This window comes from Coturnix japonica, chromosome 2, assembly GCF_001577835.2.
Source record: "Coturnix japonica isolate 7356 chromosome 2, Coturnix japonica 2.1, whole genome shotgun sequence".
Taxonomy (NCBI): domain Eukaryota; kingdom Metazoa; phylum Chordata; class Aves; order Galliformes; family Phasianidae; genus Coturnix; species Coturnix japonica.
In genome coordinates, this window is record NC_029517.1 from 67633809 (window position 1) to 67650657 (window position 16849).

The 16849-nt window shown below is 40.5% G+C and overlaps 1 protein-coding gene and 1 long non-coding RNA gene across 3 annotated transcripts in view; one reads left to right on the forward strand and one right to left on the reverse strand.

Annotated features, from left to right (window-relative positions):
* Positions 1-291: 291 nt before the first annotated feature.
* On the reverse strand, positions 292-3645 carry LOC107309678. Its single transcript, XR_004306403.1, has 4 exons — positions 2954-3645; positions 1962-2075; positions 1512-1596; positions 292-1112 (listed from the first exon to the last, which is right to left on the reverse strand). It is a non-coding gene; the product is annotated as an uncharacterized LOC107309678 (long non-coding RNA).
* Positions 3646-9165: 5520 nt separating this feature from the next.
* Positions 9166-16849, forward strand: part of DTNBP1 (dystrobrevin binding protein 1) — a 67122-nt gene continuing 59438 nt past the window's right edge. The window contains exons 1-4 of one of the 2 annotated variants that reach the window (XM_015854680.2): positions 9166-9294; positions 12163-12213; positions 13635-13685; positions 14511-14571. In XM_015854680.2, the coding sequence (XP_015710166.1) occupies positions 9239-9294; positions 12163-12213; positions 13635-13685; positions 14511-14571 (219 nt within the window). In that variant the 5' untranslated portion in view covers positions 9166-9238. Of the gene's footprint in view, positions 9295-9435; positions 9526-12162; positions 12214-13634; positions 13686-14510; positions 14572-16849 lie in introns of those variants that run through there. The other variant, XM_015854681.2, reaches the window with a different exon arrangement.

Consider the following 16849-nt stretch of genomic DNA (forward strand, 5'->3'; position numbering starts at 1 on the left):
GGAAGTACAAACGAGGTCAGAAAAGGTCATAAGCTGAAAATACAATACTATATTCTAAGTGAATAAGATTACATAGATGATACTCAGTTACAGAGTCACAGGATAGTTGAGGTTGGAAGGGACTTGTGGAGGGCATCTGATCCAATACCTACTCAAGCAAGTCTACCCAGAACAGCTTGTCCAGGCCCATGCTAGATGGATATTGAAAATCTCCAAGGATGGAGGCTCTGTAACCTCAATGGGAAACCTTTGTCAATACTTCCCCCCCCCCCCCCCCAAAACGATGCTCAGATGAATCTTCTGTGTTTCAGTTTGTATCCATTTCCTCTTGCCTGCATAGACCTTGTATTCTTTCCACATTCCCTCCAGGCATTCAGGTACAAAGACCTGCCTCAAGTCTTCTTCTCTTTAAGTGAAACAGTTTCTACTCTCTCAGCCTTTTCTCATAATAGAGCTACTCCTGTCTGTTATTCATTTCTGTGGCCCTTCAATGAACTCTCTCCAGTATGTTCAAGTCACTCTCTTACCAGGGAACACAGAACTGAACACAGAAATCTAGGTATGGCCTCACCAGGGCTGAGTAGTCACGTCCCTTGACTGGTTGATTCCCTAATGTTGCCCAAGACACCTCCAGTCTATTTTGAGACAAGGACATATTGTTGGCTCATGTTCAACTTGGTGTCCAGAAGGACGCACCATATGGAAATATGTCTGTAAAATATATTTTCTTCATTTTCAATAGTGAAGTATTTAATGCTGCTGCCATGTAACAGACAGTGGTAATACAAACAGCAGCCTGTTTATTGCTTACAGTGAAAATCATTTCCTAGCTGGAATTACTGGATTTGGGATCTACCTAAGAAAAAAAATAAAATCAAGATAATTTTTGAAGGGAAAAAAAAAAAAAAATCAGAGTTGGAAGAGCAAAGGACTCTAGACTTCTAAAGCCAAACCTCAAATGTTTATACTGAAACAAAAGCTTCTGATTTGAAGATCTGTGAGCAGTTCGTAGTCATATCATAACACTGAAGTCCAAATATGAACAATAAATGTTTGTTTAAACTCTTTATCACAGCGTTGTTGGAGGCATGCAGAAAAATGGCATGAAACTTCTGTGGAGAAAAAGGGATTAAAAGTTATGATGACTAAAAGCATTATTTTTAAAGCTCCGTTTGATACACAACACAGGAAGAACTTCTGAAAGATGTAAAGTTATTTGTTTTAAGGAATGATAAAAACCCTCAGTCTATGTTTATTTTACTGTCCTTTCTCAGTAAGGAAGATGTAGGATACCAATTTGAAAGCCTGGAACTATCTTTGAGAAATATGTATACCAGGAATGCTGTTGTGAGTAACAGTGAGGACTCTTATGAGAGGAAAATATACATATTTGTCTAAACTTTACTTGGTTCCCTTACTCTGCTATAAATGGTGTATACCCATGCTACTGAGATAAGGCGATACACATCTATAACAGGAAACTATTTTCTCTTTCTCCATTTAATACAGACCTTTTGCTTAAGGCTCTTTCAGCCTCCCATGCCTTCTCTGTCAGAGATTTGGCCCAAAGAATGTTAACATCACTCTCCCTTGTTCCTGGAAAGTACAAATCAAGAAATCGTCATACAGAAGCGAATACTGTACCTCAGAGCATTATATCATCAACAAACAGGTCCAATCCAGTTTTGCCATTTTGTGTACTGGGATATACATGTCAAAATCACTAAACATAATGCTTCAAACTTGGCACTGAAGTGAATTTTCAGATGTGGCAGAATAGACATAGTTCCACAACTACGTAACTGTCAATCCCAATGCTTTTCTATACAAACAGTGTTTCCCTGTCTATACAATGCATCTTGATATACAGCAATGACAGCTACTTTCCAAATGAAAAATATACCAGACAGAAAGAGAGAGAAGGAGAAGGTAGACACCACTTTAAATCAAAACTTGCCTACCCACTTCTCAGGTCTGCCCTGAAGCTGACTTTGTAATTTGAAATATGGAGTGCTTTCCAGGAGGATGAGGTACTTTTGCTGTAACTAGTAAATCAACTCTGATCGTCACAACAACTGTAAATAGAGAGATAAAATAAATCAAACTGACAAAATGCACTGTGATAAAAAAGTTCTGCAACAGTACAAGAACCATTATGACTATTTCATTTCATTCAAACTAATTTATGCTCAATAAATAAAACATAATGTGGCAAAAAAGTGTTCTGTCTCCAAGCTTCTTACAGCGTAAGTGGATTAGATTCCATGCATAATAGGCTAGTAAACAGCAGACCCATACAAACTGAGGAAAGAGAATTCAATTTCAAACAGTATGAAGTTGACAACTGCACAGAGCTATTAGCCAAATGTTCGGCAGCCTTCCAGAAGGTGTCAACAGAAATTGCCTTAAGCAAGACAAGCAAACAAGGGGAGGAGTTTTTTTTTAAATTAAATTAAGTCATGGGATAATTGTCACCAGAAAGGCCAGTATGACAGATGATTGTGATCTTGCTAATGGGGAAAAAAAAAATTCCAAAAAACAAAAGCTGATTTAATGTAAGATTCAGTCATTGAAATCAGCAGTTGAGAACCAAATACAAACTTAGAAAACTCCCACATTAACAGCAAAGGAACAGTCATTTCATCCTGTTAGTCTCTTGTAATTCCCTTTAGAGTTCACTTGGATAATGAGTGATTAAAGTCTGTGTGTATAAAACTAAAACTGTGTCCTAATTGGGTTTCACTGAGCTAATTACCTCTGATCAATAAAGCTGACACATAGTATGATTGCCCTTCAAGCATCTCACTCTGGGCCTCATTCTACTTCCCTCCAACCATGCTTCTGACATTCAGGGGAGCAAAAATTTGTCATGTTAATAGGAAATAGAAAGTAACACAAAAGGACTAAAGTAGATCAGTAAACACAGGGGAAATGGATATTTTATGTGACTTACATGCCCTTGTGTTTCATGACACATCCCAACCACTTGTAGCACTTTCATAGCATTTTTGTAGTCCTCTCTCTGTAAACAGTTTCTGTTGCTTCACCTACATCAGCACAGAGAGTCAGTAGAGCCTCCCAGTGCTGACACAGCATATAGCAATAGAAGAGGTTTCACTCCTGGAACAACTCTTTCAAAGACAGAAGCTTTGCATAAGTTCTCTCCCCCACATCCAAACCCACATCTGTAAGTGTAGCTTTAGTCACATTGGCATTTTCTTAGAAATACAATGACAAGGAGAACACACAACCTTTTCCTCAGACAAACCGATTATCCCTTACAGCCTAGGCAACTAGTAAAATTATACACAGCAGCAACAAAAAATAGCAGACACAGACATAACTACTTCATACTACTCCAGATGTTATTGTACAGTGTTCAGTCATACTGAACACATCCTTTAAAATTCCTCGGCAGCAGGGACAAGATCTGTTATACAAGCTATGCAGTCTACACAGTGTCTTGTAATTAACAGGCTAAACCTGTCCAATATAGACAGCTACTGTATGTAAGACTTAAGGTCCTCCTTTCAAAGACACAACATCATGGCTTCATTTGAAATCAATTGTTGCTAAGTCAGTCCCCTTACATTATTTCGACAGAGGTGACAATATAAAAGAGTCACTGGAAACAGTGTGACCAGGTATTCTGCTAGGACAGGAGATCCTAAATCTTGTCTGTTTTATTATTATTATTATTATTATTTAATATAATCTATATTGTCCATATAGACAATATAGGATTTTTTTTTCTTGCTTAAGCAGGAGAAAGGAGCTTAGGAAAGGAACACTGTGACTATATCAAACACAAGTGGCTACTACCTACTGAGACTGATGCCAGCTGTACCAGTACAGTTATTAAGGTGTCCTTCTGAGACAAAATAATCTAAGAATTGCACTTGAAGTGTATCAGTAATGTTTTGCTCATTTGAGATAAACGGCCTTCCAGGAAAATGAACACTGTCGCGGCTGTATTTTGTTTTTCTATACACAACTATGCCCTCTAGTGGAACTGACTGTTTCACTACATACTTTCTCTCAAAATCAGCACTTCACTTGAACTGGGCTCCTCAGAAGAAGTTTTGACTCATGTTTTCTGACAGGAAGCTGTGGTGTTAACTTCAAAGAATCTAACCGCAGAATTTTCAAGATGCTGAGAGGGAAAAAAAAAAAAGTCAAAAAAAAAAAAGTCAATAAAGTTGCCATTTTTTAAAGTATCCTTCCTATTAGGCATTATATTGATAGAAGAAAATCTTGTCTGTCATCTTTCAGATAATGTCAGCAATAGTATCAATTCATTGGTATTGGAAAGCAACAAAAAAAGTGGCAGTAGTTTGAAGTTATTGCTCATCTAGTCCTGTGCAACTCCCTTAGTGCAGACACACAAACAAAAAAGACAGAAAACATCAGAAAGGGTAGAACATACAGTTTCAGTCCCCACTTGCAAGCTCATTGGTGGAAAAACAGTCAGAGCACACAGTCTCATTACTCAGTCTCATATCTGGCAGGCTTCAAGCAGCAGCACAGCTAACATTTGGTCTTCATCTGTCTCACTGACAACAGCAGCACTGAGGATGTGATGGGCTTGGCTGACTACTAAAAAAGCAAAAAGAGAAAAGACTAGGAATGACGTGAAGGAAGGAAAGAGGATGTGGGGAAAGGAAAGGGAGAGGACAAACCATTCTGTATTCTACATAGATTTCAAGTTCTGTTATGTGGTGACAGCAAAAATTTTGTACCCAGTTTCATGACTAAATGCAGCTATGAGCGAAGAATAACAAAATACAAAGTCAATCCACTGAATCTGGGCGGATTTCAGGGTAAGAGCAGTGCTGTTGAAGATAGTCATTCCATTCAGGATGTGTTTTCCCATTACATCTATGTAGTTAGGTATAGCTACAGGCTGCCTTTTTAAATCATTGTCTTAGTATAGGGTTCCACACATACGAACTTTCACTCTTGACAAAGCCAGACTTCAAAAATTCAATAGAAGAATGTTAATTATAAAAATAAATGTCTCTTTGTAAATGCAGTCAGAAAGGTGGTCCATGAAAATGTTAACATTTAAAACATGTCTTTGAAGCTTTATAAACTGGGAGATTAAGTCCCACAGCTGTTCTTTCTGTGGGAGCTGCCCTCTCAAATGTTTTGGGCATGTGGGACAGAAAGTGAATGGCACTACACTATATTCATAAGTTACTAAATTCATTTCACTAAACAAAGTTTCTCTCTTAGTTACATGTCCTTGGCTGATGCAAAAAGTAGCCAAATGGCTCATTCAAAGCTATCCACCTATTAAGAAGAGGCTCGCTTAGTCACTATGAATCCTGCTTGATGTCCACTGCACTGTAACCCTGGCTACCACCTCCACACATGACCTCGAGCCAAGAATTGAATTTATGGCTTGACCTCAGCCCTGTCCCATCACCTTGAGGTTTCCTGATTATCTGGACTCTTGTCTGAATCTCACTACCATCTCTGGGTCTGGCCTGTTCACCTCACTGAACCCAGGCTGAGTAATTTCCCTCAGCTTCTGTCCCTTACAGAGCAGCTGTCCCTCACTGCTCTTTGAGACCTAGAACTATTTTCAAGTGCATGCAAAACAGTGTTACGAGTTTTTGATGTGGGAAGAGGAACCCAGATTCAAATTTATGATAGGCATATTGTACCTTTACCAAATAGGGCCGCATCCAAAGATTTAGAGGTGAAAGAACATATATATTTGTCGTAGAAACATAGAATGGCCTGGGTTGAAGAGGACCACAATGATCATGTAGTTTCAACCCCCTGCTATATGCAGGGTTGCCAACCACCAGGCCAGGCTGCCCAGAGCCACATCCAGCCTGGCCTTGAATGCCTCCAGGGATGGAGCATCTACAACCTCCCTGGGCAACCTGTTCTAGTGCGTCACTACCCCATGTGAAAAACCTCCTCCTGATATCTAATCTAAACCTCCCGTCTCACTATCACTATCCACCATCTTAAACAGCTGTCATAACTGTCCTTCACAAGTGCAACTGTTTAAAATGACATTCAAACCTACTTATTAAATTAGTTACGTAAAATGTAAGTTATATAAAACGATGACCTTTTTGGAGTGTACATCAGAAGGACTTCATGTTCTTCAGAATGACAAAGCAAGGAACCAGGAAGGCCTGGGAAAATGTGGAATCATGCAAAGGCAGAACTAGGGATGAGTTTGGTCTGCTTAAGCTGTTATTAGAATGCAGCCCTTCTTGTGCCCCTAAGGACTGCTAATCTGGAAAAAAGTCCTCAGTTCCCACTTGGGTTATCTAATTTCTATTTCTTTGCTTTTAGCTTTACATATTCGTTGCTACCCACTTACATCATGGTTCTTCATATATATGCAAAGCACAGAAAGCTTATGCTTTTGTTGTAGAAACCAGTATAGCTATGTTGTATACTTACACAAGGCTGTACCTGTATTAGTACTAGGAAAGTGACTAAATCAGCAAAATTATGTTCAGATTTGGGTCTTAGTATTTTATCTGCATAAAACTTGATCCAAAACACTTTCATGCTGAATTCACAGAATCACAGAATGACCCAGGTTGGAAAGGACCTCAAGGATCATGAAGCTCCAACCCCCGTGCCTGGCAGGGTTGAATTCTGTTGAAAGTTATGTATTTCTGTCAAAAGCCTGAGTTGCTGTACAAAAAATACCAAAAAATAAAAATAAAAATATCTATGTTGGGTCAAGCTAATGAAGGGTTGTTATGACATATGAACACAATTTTTGAAATTCAATGCTCTTGTATGTTGATTAATTAGTATTATTAAGTAACCTCATGTAGGGCTCAGAATGAAGCCATACAATTCCATCCCATGTAATGGTGATAGAAATGGTAGGGCTCCTCACCTTCTGGATTAAATGGAGAATGTTCAGAACATACCAATATGAGTAAGAAGTTTAGAATGTGACTACAAGGAAAAACAAAGGAACTAGGCTTACTCAATCTTTGAAGAAAAAAATAGAAAGCATGATCTAGTTCTGGGTGGATAGGGGAAAGAGTGGTTGATGTAATCTACCTTGATTTCAGCAAGGCATTTGATACTGTCTCCCATGACATCCTTATAATAAAGCTGAGGAAGCGTGGGATAGATGAGTGGACAGTGAGGTGGGTTGAGAACTGGCTGGCTGGCAGAGCACACGGGTTCATCATTGGCAGTGCAGTGTCCAGTTGGAGACCTGTAACTAGCAGTGTTCCCCAGGGGTTGGTGATGATTCTGGTCTTATTCAATATCTTCATCAATGACTTTGACAAGGGGATAGAAGCCACTCTCAGGAAGTTTGCTGATGATACTTAGTTGGGAGGATTGGCTGACATGCCTGAAGGCTGTGCTGCCATTCAGCGAGACCTGGACAGGCTGGAGAACTGGGAAGTAAGAAACCAGATGAGGTTTAACAAAAGCAAGTGTGGAGTCTTACACCTGGGGAGGAATAATTGCATGCACCAGAACAGGTTGGGGGAAGACCTGCTGGAGAGGAGCTCTGCAAAGAAGGATCTAGGTGTCCTGGTGGACGACAGGTTGGTCATGAGCCAGCAGTGTGCCCTCATGGCCAAAAAGGCCTACGGCATTCTGGGGTGCATTAAAAGATCATGGCCAGCAGGTCGAAGGAGGTGATCCTCCCCCTCTACTCTGCCCTGGTAAGGCCTCATCTGGAGTACTGTGTCCAGTACTGGGCTCCCCAGTACAAAAAGACAGGGATCTCTTAGAAAGACTCCAGTGGAGGGCTACAAAGATGGTGAAGGGCCTGGAGCATCTCCCCTGTGAAGAAAGACTAAGTGAACTGGGTCTGTTTAGCCTTGAGAAAACAAGACTGAGAGGGGACCTGATCCAGGTCTATAAATATCTGAGGTGTGGGGAGCAAAGTGGCGAGGCCAGACTCTTTCCAGCAGTGTATGAAGACAGGACAAGGGGAAATGGCCAGAAACTGGACTCAGTGATCTCCAGAGGTCCCTTTCAACACCTACAATTCTGTGATTTAGCTCTTGGCTTGTATTAAGGTCAGAGAGAAACACTGCTTTTTAACGAGACACTTCAGAAACAATCTGCAGATCTCATGGCTCTAACAGCACACAAGTGGAGAATAAAAGGGATTATGGCATCAATTTTCCAGTTGATTGAATGTACCTACAACCATTAGCACACAACATTCCCTCTCTGCATATATTCTTCCTGTAAGAAATACCAGTGCTCTCCACTGCCTGAAAATTTCTGAACCTTTAACCAAAACTGAATGGGTTAACAAATACAATGTTTATCACTTGTGTCATGGTTTTATGATTTTTGGTTTCTAGTATTCCACATCATAACATCATGCAGTGCACTGGGAGTTAAAGTGTTAATGCTCCAGTTCCAGGTACCTGTCTGGACAAGAAGAAGAACTACATTCACCAGGGGACTTTGAGGTCAGAGAGGAGATAGAACTCCTGGCAAAGTCACCTGATTGTTCCATTTTCCATTGCCTCTCCTCACTGCTGCCTGTCCCAACTGCGCACATCACTTCAGTATCACTGTAAGGCCTACAGCTTTCAGATACTCTCTCATTATATTTGATTCATTAGCTTCAATTCTAATTATATTGTATTATAGTGTATTTTCTTGCATTCTGATACCATATTTAGTAATATTATTTGTTTCTCCTCAGATAATTGCTGCTGTTTTTAATTATTTTGGGCTCCTGTTTCCTTTTTCTGGAGGAAATAAAAAGAGCCTGGCCACATCCACTTGATTGTCACCCATCAGATATTTGTAAGCATTGATTACAGCCCCCCTCAATTTCCTTTTCCCCAGGCTGAACAGACCTAGGTCTCTGAGCCTTTCCTCATAATGGAGATGCTCCAGGTACCCAGTCATATCTGTGGCTGCCTGCTGGACTCCTTAGTTCTCTGCCTTGAAGTGGGGAGCCCAGAGTGGGACACAGCAGCCCAAACGTGGCCTCAGCAGGACAGAATGAAGGGCTCACCTCCTTGGACCTTCTGGCCATGTTATTTTTAATGCACCCCATGATACCATCGGCCTTCCGGGTCGTGAGAATTCCCCCGAGCCCCCCCGCACTCCCCCATGTCAGTAGGCAATCTGCCTGGCTTCCTCTGGGGGCGGGCCGGCAGGGAGGCGTTGCGGGATGGAGGTGGGAGCTGAGGGGAGCTCCGCCTCGTCTCGCCTCCAGCCCGCCCCGCTCCGCCAGCAGCCGCGGGAGGAGGCCGGGACGATGCTGGAGACGCTGCGGGAGCGGCTGTTGAGCGTCCAGCAGGACTTCACCTCGGGGTGGGTCACGCCGCCTGAGCTGTGGGGGCGGCGGTGAAGGAGGGGACCGCTAAGTGAGAGCCGAGCAGGGCGGGGGGGGAGAGCAGGTGACCGGGTGCTGAGCGGGACGGAGGAAGAGGTGGAGAGCGAGGAGGCGGGGCTGCGGCCTTCCCTCCTCCAGCAAGGGCAAGGGGCCGGGGCTGCGGTGTCTACCGCTCTCTGCCTGCTGCTGGAGGGCCGGGGAGCCCCAAGGTGCCGGGGCTTAGGGGAAGGGGCTCCGAGGGGCTGGGAAGGCAGCGGCGGGGTGGGGGTGGAGGAGGGGAGGAGACCGATGTTTGGAGAGAGGGCGAAGATATGCCTGGGATCGATGGACGCGCCTGAATGTTTGATGAGGCGGCTGACCTCCGGGTCAGAATTAACGTAATTGTGCTCTGGAAGCCGAAAAGCTTCTCTTTGCCTTGAAAGACGAGAGTTACTGTCACGTGAGGGAGAGGAGCACAGTGGAAGCACTTCCATAGAGTGGAAGCAGTCAGTGTGCATTACAAAGCACAAGGATACTGTCCCGGTGTTTCCTCACCAGCTTCTTTTAGTGTAGACACCGTGTTGTTGTGGCTTAAACTGGCAGCATCCAAACGCTGCACAACCCCCCTCCACATTTCTTTTGGAAATGGTGACATTCACGTGATGAAACAGGGTCGAGATCTGATGGCCATTTAACTTTGCCTGGCAACTGTTACTGCAGAGAATGTTCTAATTTGCCTCCTTCCTCGTATTGCCTTGTTTTGTTCTGCTTTGGGAGCAGCTTTGATCATTTCCACCTTTGCATTTCAGGAGCTCCATGAATGGTCTTTCACAGGGTGACCCTTTTTTATCTTATTTTCTGTGCATCTTTATTGCCATAATGTGCATCTTGGAGCCATGCTAGCCAAAGGTTGCGGAGAGCATTGGTCTTTCTCCCATATATTCACCAGAATGTGAATTGTCCTGTTTTGCACCCCCATTTCCCTTGCTAGATGATGCAATCTCAAAGCTACGGTGTTTTATTCTCTACCTCCTCTGAGGTAGTAGTAAAAGCGACTGACTTGTTTACTTGTTATGTGAATGCTTGCAAAGTGGTGCAGTCAGATATTCTGTAACATTGGGAGGAAACATCTTTTCCAGGGCTTTCAAGGAGAGTATCTGTTCTGACAGAAGAAGGGATCGCCTATTTACAGCTGAAAAAGACCAAATCTGGGGTCATATAGCTTGCAGAAGGAGCATGTTGAAGTTGTTAGCCAACACACACACAAAAAAAGAGTTCTGTTTCCCGTGCTCAGATGTGTCTCTGTCTACATCAGTGTCTCCTGTGAGTGAGGTGTCTAGATTTTGACCCATTTATCTGCAAGCACTCTTATACAGGACAAGGAAAAAAAAGAGGCAAGATGTCTTTGTGCTCAGGCTGCAGTTTGTATGCTTGTGTCAGATTGAGTGCTGTGGTTCACACTGCCTGTACTTCGTACAGAGAACATTGCTGAAAGGAAGTCAGTGTTATGGAGCCTGCTGATGCGTCCTTTAACCTTTACTTCTTACTGCATGACACGTATCCTAAGAAAAGATCTGGCAATTGTGACCCAGTATTTTGTTCAATCCCTGCATGCAGCGGAGTGTTGCTTTTACAGTCAGAGGTGCATGATAGGAGATGTGACTGGAGAGAAGGGCAAGTTGTAGTGCTTTCTGGGATAGCGTTCCTCAGAATGCTGTGGTTATTGTTACTTGGTTGACTGTTCTGAGCAGCTCTTAAACAGGGAGTGGAAACCTGCCTTAATGTGTCTGCTTTTAGATAGTCAATCAGTTCCTAGAAGGTGGTGAAAACTGTGGGAGTGGCTGAACTTATTCTAGATACAGACAAATTATCTTTGCATGAGGGGTGTTGCTCAGGCACTGGGAAGCTCAGGATTATGTGTCTCTGTGTTGTGCCTAAAGCAAATCCTTGGAGTTTGTGGGTCACTTTCATTTTATTCTTATCTGTGCCCTTTGTTTCTTCCTAATTCTTGTTGTTCCAGTTAGTTGGGATGCCAAAGGACATCCATGAATCATCTTGGTGGGCAGAGAACAAGCAGGAGGTTTTTGTTCCACACTTTCTCATAACAGCCTAGAAAACACATTCAGGTTGACTGAAAATAAATAAATCAATAAAACTGGCAAAGGGCTGTGTGGAGGTAGTGGAGGGCTTTGTTTTCTTCATTATTTATTTGTTGATTTTTATTTTTTAATTAAGGCAGAAAGGGGGGATGTTTGTTCTTTTTTTTTTTCCCCTTGGTTTTGTTGTTTTGTTTTCAAGTAATCTGATTTGAAAGAAGCAAAACTTTGAAACTGGCCATAGGTGAAACAGACCTAACTTTTGCTTTTTTGCTTAGTTAGCAGTGCACTGTGGCAGTGTTGCTGGTGATTCTGGTAGCTGGCAGATAAAAAGTACTCATGCTAGTCTTCTGTCAGCAGACTTATGGCAAGTGGGTGCAAATATGTCTATATGACTATCATGCTTGTCCTTGGCACACGTGCATTCTTATAGGAGGGGTTCTTCAGCGTGGTTTGGCTATTTGTATGCAGATCTTTCATACTTGTCTGCTAAGGGAAGTAGTATCCAGAGTTGAATGACTTGTATATATTGCTCCTGATAAACTTTTTTTGTCCACAATTATCCAATGCACTTGTAGAAGAATCTTATTATCTCAGTGTAGGTGGAAATAATTATATATGGCATTCTCTGCAGACTCAAGTGAAATTTGATTCATTCCTGAAGTAAACTGATATAAAATCAAGTGTAATAGACTGGAATTAACATGTTATGTGTTCAGACAAGTTGTTCCCTGTTGGAAATGTCTAATACTTGCGTGTTTTGATTGATAGGTTGAAGACTTTGGGCGATAAATCAAGAGAAGCAAAAAAAAGCAGACGGAGGTACTTATGTGCACCTTAATGTATAACATTAATCTTGGATATTATTATCAAAGAAAAATATAAAAAGGGTACTTATAGTCCATTTACAAAAATATTTATAATGAATTTTGCAGGATATTATTATAGTAACAGAAAATATTCTCATTTTGATTATGCTTAAGTAGTTTTTGATGGTAATAATCTGCAAAAGATTCAGATTGCAGTACACAGAGATGTAAATTTTTACAGTCTGTGAATTTCATGTGCTAAAACTGTATAATTTTTTAATGTAAAAACAAAAACGAGCTGTTTATTGTGCAAAATGTATGTAGGACATCAGCACAGAAAATGTAAGTACCATCTCTATTGCAAGAACCTTTAAAAGTCATCATAAGTTTTTATCCTCTGCACTTTATTATATTGTTTTGACCTATGTAGGCTGCAGGGGAGGACTAGCTAATAGATGTTTTCATCATGCAGGGGGACAAAGCTCTGAGCAAGCTGGTCTGATGCCGTTGCTGGCCTTGCATTGAGCAGGAGATTTAACCAGAGACCTACTGGCTGTCTGTTTTCACCTCACTGAATCTGTTATTTTTCCCTTAATATAAGGGGGAAAAAAGATTTCATCTGTGGTATTTGGGCTTTCCATTCAAATTGTTTGAATGACAGTGCAAAATTACCCATTCTGATAACCTTCCAAGAGACTTATCTTGGATGACGTCACTTCATATAAAATACATCCTTAAAAGTGCTGCTGTGTTAATTTTCTTAACCTGATGATATGTTACCTTCATGTTTCAGGCTGTTAGCAATGAATGCATCAAATAAGAAATCAATAGCACATTAGACTGCCAAGCATTTTTTAGCTTATTATTTACTGTAGCATGTGTTAATACAAAATCTTTACTGAGGATAATAAGAACTTGATAGTAGTCTTATTTTTAGAATGTTTCTGTCCAATATTATAACTTAAAACAATGTTCATCCTGCATACTTGTTAATTATACAAGAAATAGTCTCATGTGTGGATGCCCCGTCCTTGGAAGTGTTCAAGACCAGGTTGGACAGGGCCCTGGGCAACCTGATCTAGTAAATGTGTATGTTTGGTGGCCCTGCCAGGCAGGGGGGTTGGAACTACATGATCCTTGAGGTCCCTTCCAACCTGGGTCATTTTGTGATTCTGTGTGTTGTTTTCAAAGCAAATAGTCAAGAAAAGTTAAGATTGAGCTACCATAAAATAATGGGGAAGACCAGCTTTAGAATATTCTTTAACATACACTGTGTGATGCACTTCAAACATAAACTGGCAGAATGTGGAAGTGAACACTGGCAAATATTCCTATGCTTAGCATATCTGTGGAATGTGCATATGTGTGTATGCCTACATAGTGTATAACAGCCTTCTATTAAGTAACGATTATACATGTACATTTTCCTTATAGAACTGCTCAGTATTCACCAGAGTTTTCTGCTGGACTGGAATTGCTGAGCAGGTATGAGCTTCTATTTCTTTATTTCCTGTTATTTCATAACTGAACTATGAACCGACTTTGCTATGTGAATAAAATGAATGTGTTCCTGTTCCTGTTAGTTTCCTCCATTTTCTGCAATGAGTAGAGTGGGGCTAATTAGCAAATAATAAATACATTTAAAACTTGCACAGTTCTTATACTGTAATTTTGGTGAAAAAAACCTTCAGGTCTAATGTGTGTGGATGATGGATAGCAACAGTGAGGCCCAGTCTGTAGTTTAAATTTGCTATCTTTCAGTTTTCTTACACTTGATGATTTACTTCTGTTATAATGGAATTATAGACAATATGCTCATCATTGCCATGAAAATAAAGTGTTTTCCATGCGTATTTCATCACATCTTTTCTGAGTAACAAAAACGATCTACATTATAAATATCCTTTCTGTCTGCATCTTCAAAAACCCGTCTGTCTTCTCTTTTTTGGGGAAAGGGGGACAAATTATTAGTCCCGTTTGCTTGTTTATTTCATTTTCTTAATGGAATTGGGCTCAAAGTATTTCTTATGCCTGCAGTCCATAGTTTCATAAGATCTAAATGGACCCAGACTTATTATGTGCTGTCAATTGCAAAACAAAAATCAAGCACAAATTAATTCCTTTTTGAAAGGAATTGCTTCTTTCTGTGTATTTCTTTCTGGTATTTACTGTTCTAAGGCAATTTGACAGCTTTCAAAATTGTATTTCTGTAATCCCTGTAAGTGCAAGCACACCAGCACCCATAAATCTTTGTCATTTATAAAGAGAGGATATAGCTGGGAACAATAAAAGTCAATTATCTCTCTTCAGATATGAAGATGCTTGGGCTGCTCTTCATAAAGGAGCCAAAGACTGTGCAAAAGCTGGAGAGGTAAGAAAACAGAAACACTGCTATTAAGATAATTAAATGTTTACATAATTTTAAACTAAAATTTTTAGTTCCAGAGCATTAGGTTGTTTCTAGCCACCAGCTAAGTACCTCCACAACATTGTTCAGTCCCCCATGAGTGGGACAGGGTGAGAATGGAATGAACAAAAGTGGATGGTTCAAGGAGAAAACAAGTAACACAAAAGCAGTCACTCATAACCTTCCATAAGCATTCCAGTGCCCAGCCAGTCTCAAAGCAGCAGCTACTTGTGGAGAGCAGCATTATTTCGCTGTGGTTTAAAGGTCATGTTTGACAAGCAGCTGATGAATGTACCGCAGTTCTGGGTTTTGAAAGCTTTTGGAGATTGTTGCCACTCAGCAACAATTACTGATCCTGATGTATTCAATAGAGGTATTGTAAAAATAGAAATTCTCTGTGATCTGGTTTCTTACAAGGTATAATCTAGTAAGAATTTTCCGAAGCTCCCTCCTGTTTGCTTTCTGGTTTTCCTGTCTTTACTGCAAGCATTGAGCGTAACTTCCTGGTGCTACTATAGTATTTTTCAGCTGATACACTGACACACAGAATATCTTGTGTTTTCCCTCCTGTGTTCAGACAGTTAGAATCACCACTTTTGCTTGATCAACCAATATTAATACAATTAACTTAATATTTTCCTGGGAGATATTGGGTTAGAGAAGAATACTGAGCAATATTACTTTGTTGAAGTGTGGCAGGAAGGTGATGGTAAAAATAAGATATGTCCAGATGTTCAGAAGGCCTGGTATTGTACTCTTCTGCTGTTATCTGAAATGTTTTCTTGTCTGGGAATATTTGAGAATGCTTAAGACATCTACAATAAATAGTAATGTAAACAACGTGAAGTAAATGATAATGCAAGCAATAAATAATGTAATTTGATGCAGACAGCTGTAAAAATGATATTGCATATTAGCACTGCATCAGAAGCACTGATGAGGCTGGGAAATAAAGAATGTTTGGGGTTGAGGCATGGTGGTGGTCAGTGGTGGGGGGGAGGGTGGATAGTGGATATGACACTGCTGCTGCTCCTCTTGGTGGGCAGGAAATGGCAATATTTGACTTGTCTAGCTGAGAAGATTCAGAAAATGTCTGCACTTGCTTCTAACTTTTTCTCTCCTGGAAGTGAAGCAATGAGTTCTGTAGTTTATTTGTGGCAAAGAGAGAAAGGCAGCTACAGTAAGTGCTACCTATGCATTGTTCTGGTCCCCTTCAGACCTCTTATTTCAAACCATGCTTAAGTGGCAGACAGTGTCAGCTGCATGGTGTGATGCAAAGCAGGACTGAGCTCTGTGATATTCTGTCCCAGTTGCAATTTTCACTTTACGTCCTTCCTGATTCTTCTGGTTTCTGTAGGAGCTTTCTCTGTTTCTTCTTCCAATAAATAAAACCTCACTGCTTCATGTATTTGAAAAGCTGTATTTGGGATAAGAAAGATACTATCTTCTTTCTCTTGCTTTAATAGTATGCCCACCTTTTCTACCAGCTCTAGTGAAGATCTTCAGATGCTAAGGATGAATTCCTCTTCTACTTCTGTGTGTTTTGCTACTCATTGTTATTTTTAGGAGATCTCTTAAATAGGTTTCATACAATCCTGCAGTACTTGCAAATTCTACAAACATTGAGAGTTTTCATGCATGTAAAACCCACATAAACTTAATCTCAGTGTTATGACTGCTGGGAAAAATTAAAATGAAGAGCTTCTGGAAAGACTAGATTTCTGAACTTCATAGAAAGTTTTCTAATTTTGAGAGAATCTGAAATACACTTTTATGGAAGTAGAAAATACAGATTTCAGTAACATTAGTATTGTCTAAGCACGTGGGATTGACTGTAGTGTATCAGGCCTGAAGGTCCACTTGTCCAGTAGCCTGTTTCTGGTAGTGGCCAATTGCAAATAAATCAAATAACTCTCTTGAAAAGAGGAAGGAACATGAAAATGTCAAGGTTTAGTTGCTGCCTGCAGTCTTGCCATGTTAAATTCTAGATGCTAATTTACATTTCCATCCACAGAATTACACTAAAAATACTGCTTTTAGATGCTTGTAATCTTAGTTATGGGTAATTATCTGTAGTGCTTGTGCCATCTTACATTAAAAGAAGATACTTTTTTTTTTTGTTTGATTGATTGATTTAATGTTTAATTGATATGAATTCCTTATTCCACTCTCAAGAATTGATCTGGTTTTATTTAAAATAAGGATGTCAGTCTTCTGAAACATTTGATTACTCATTGAGCTT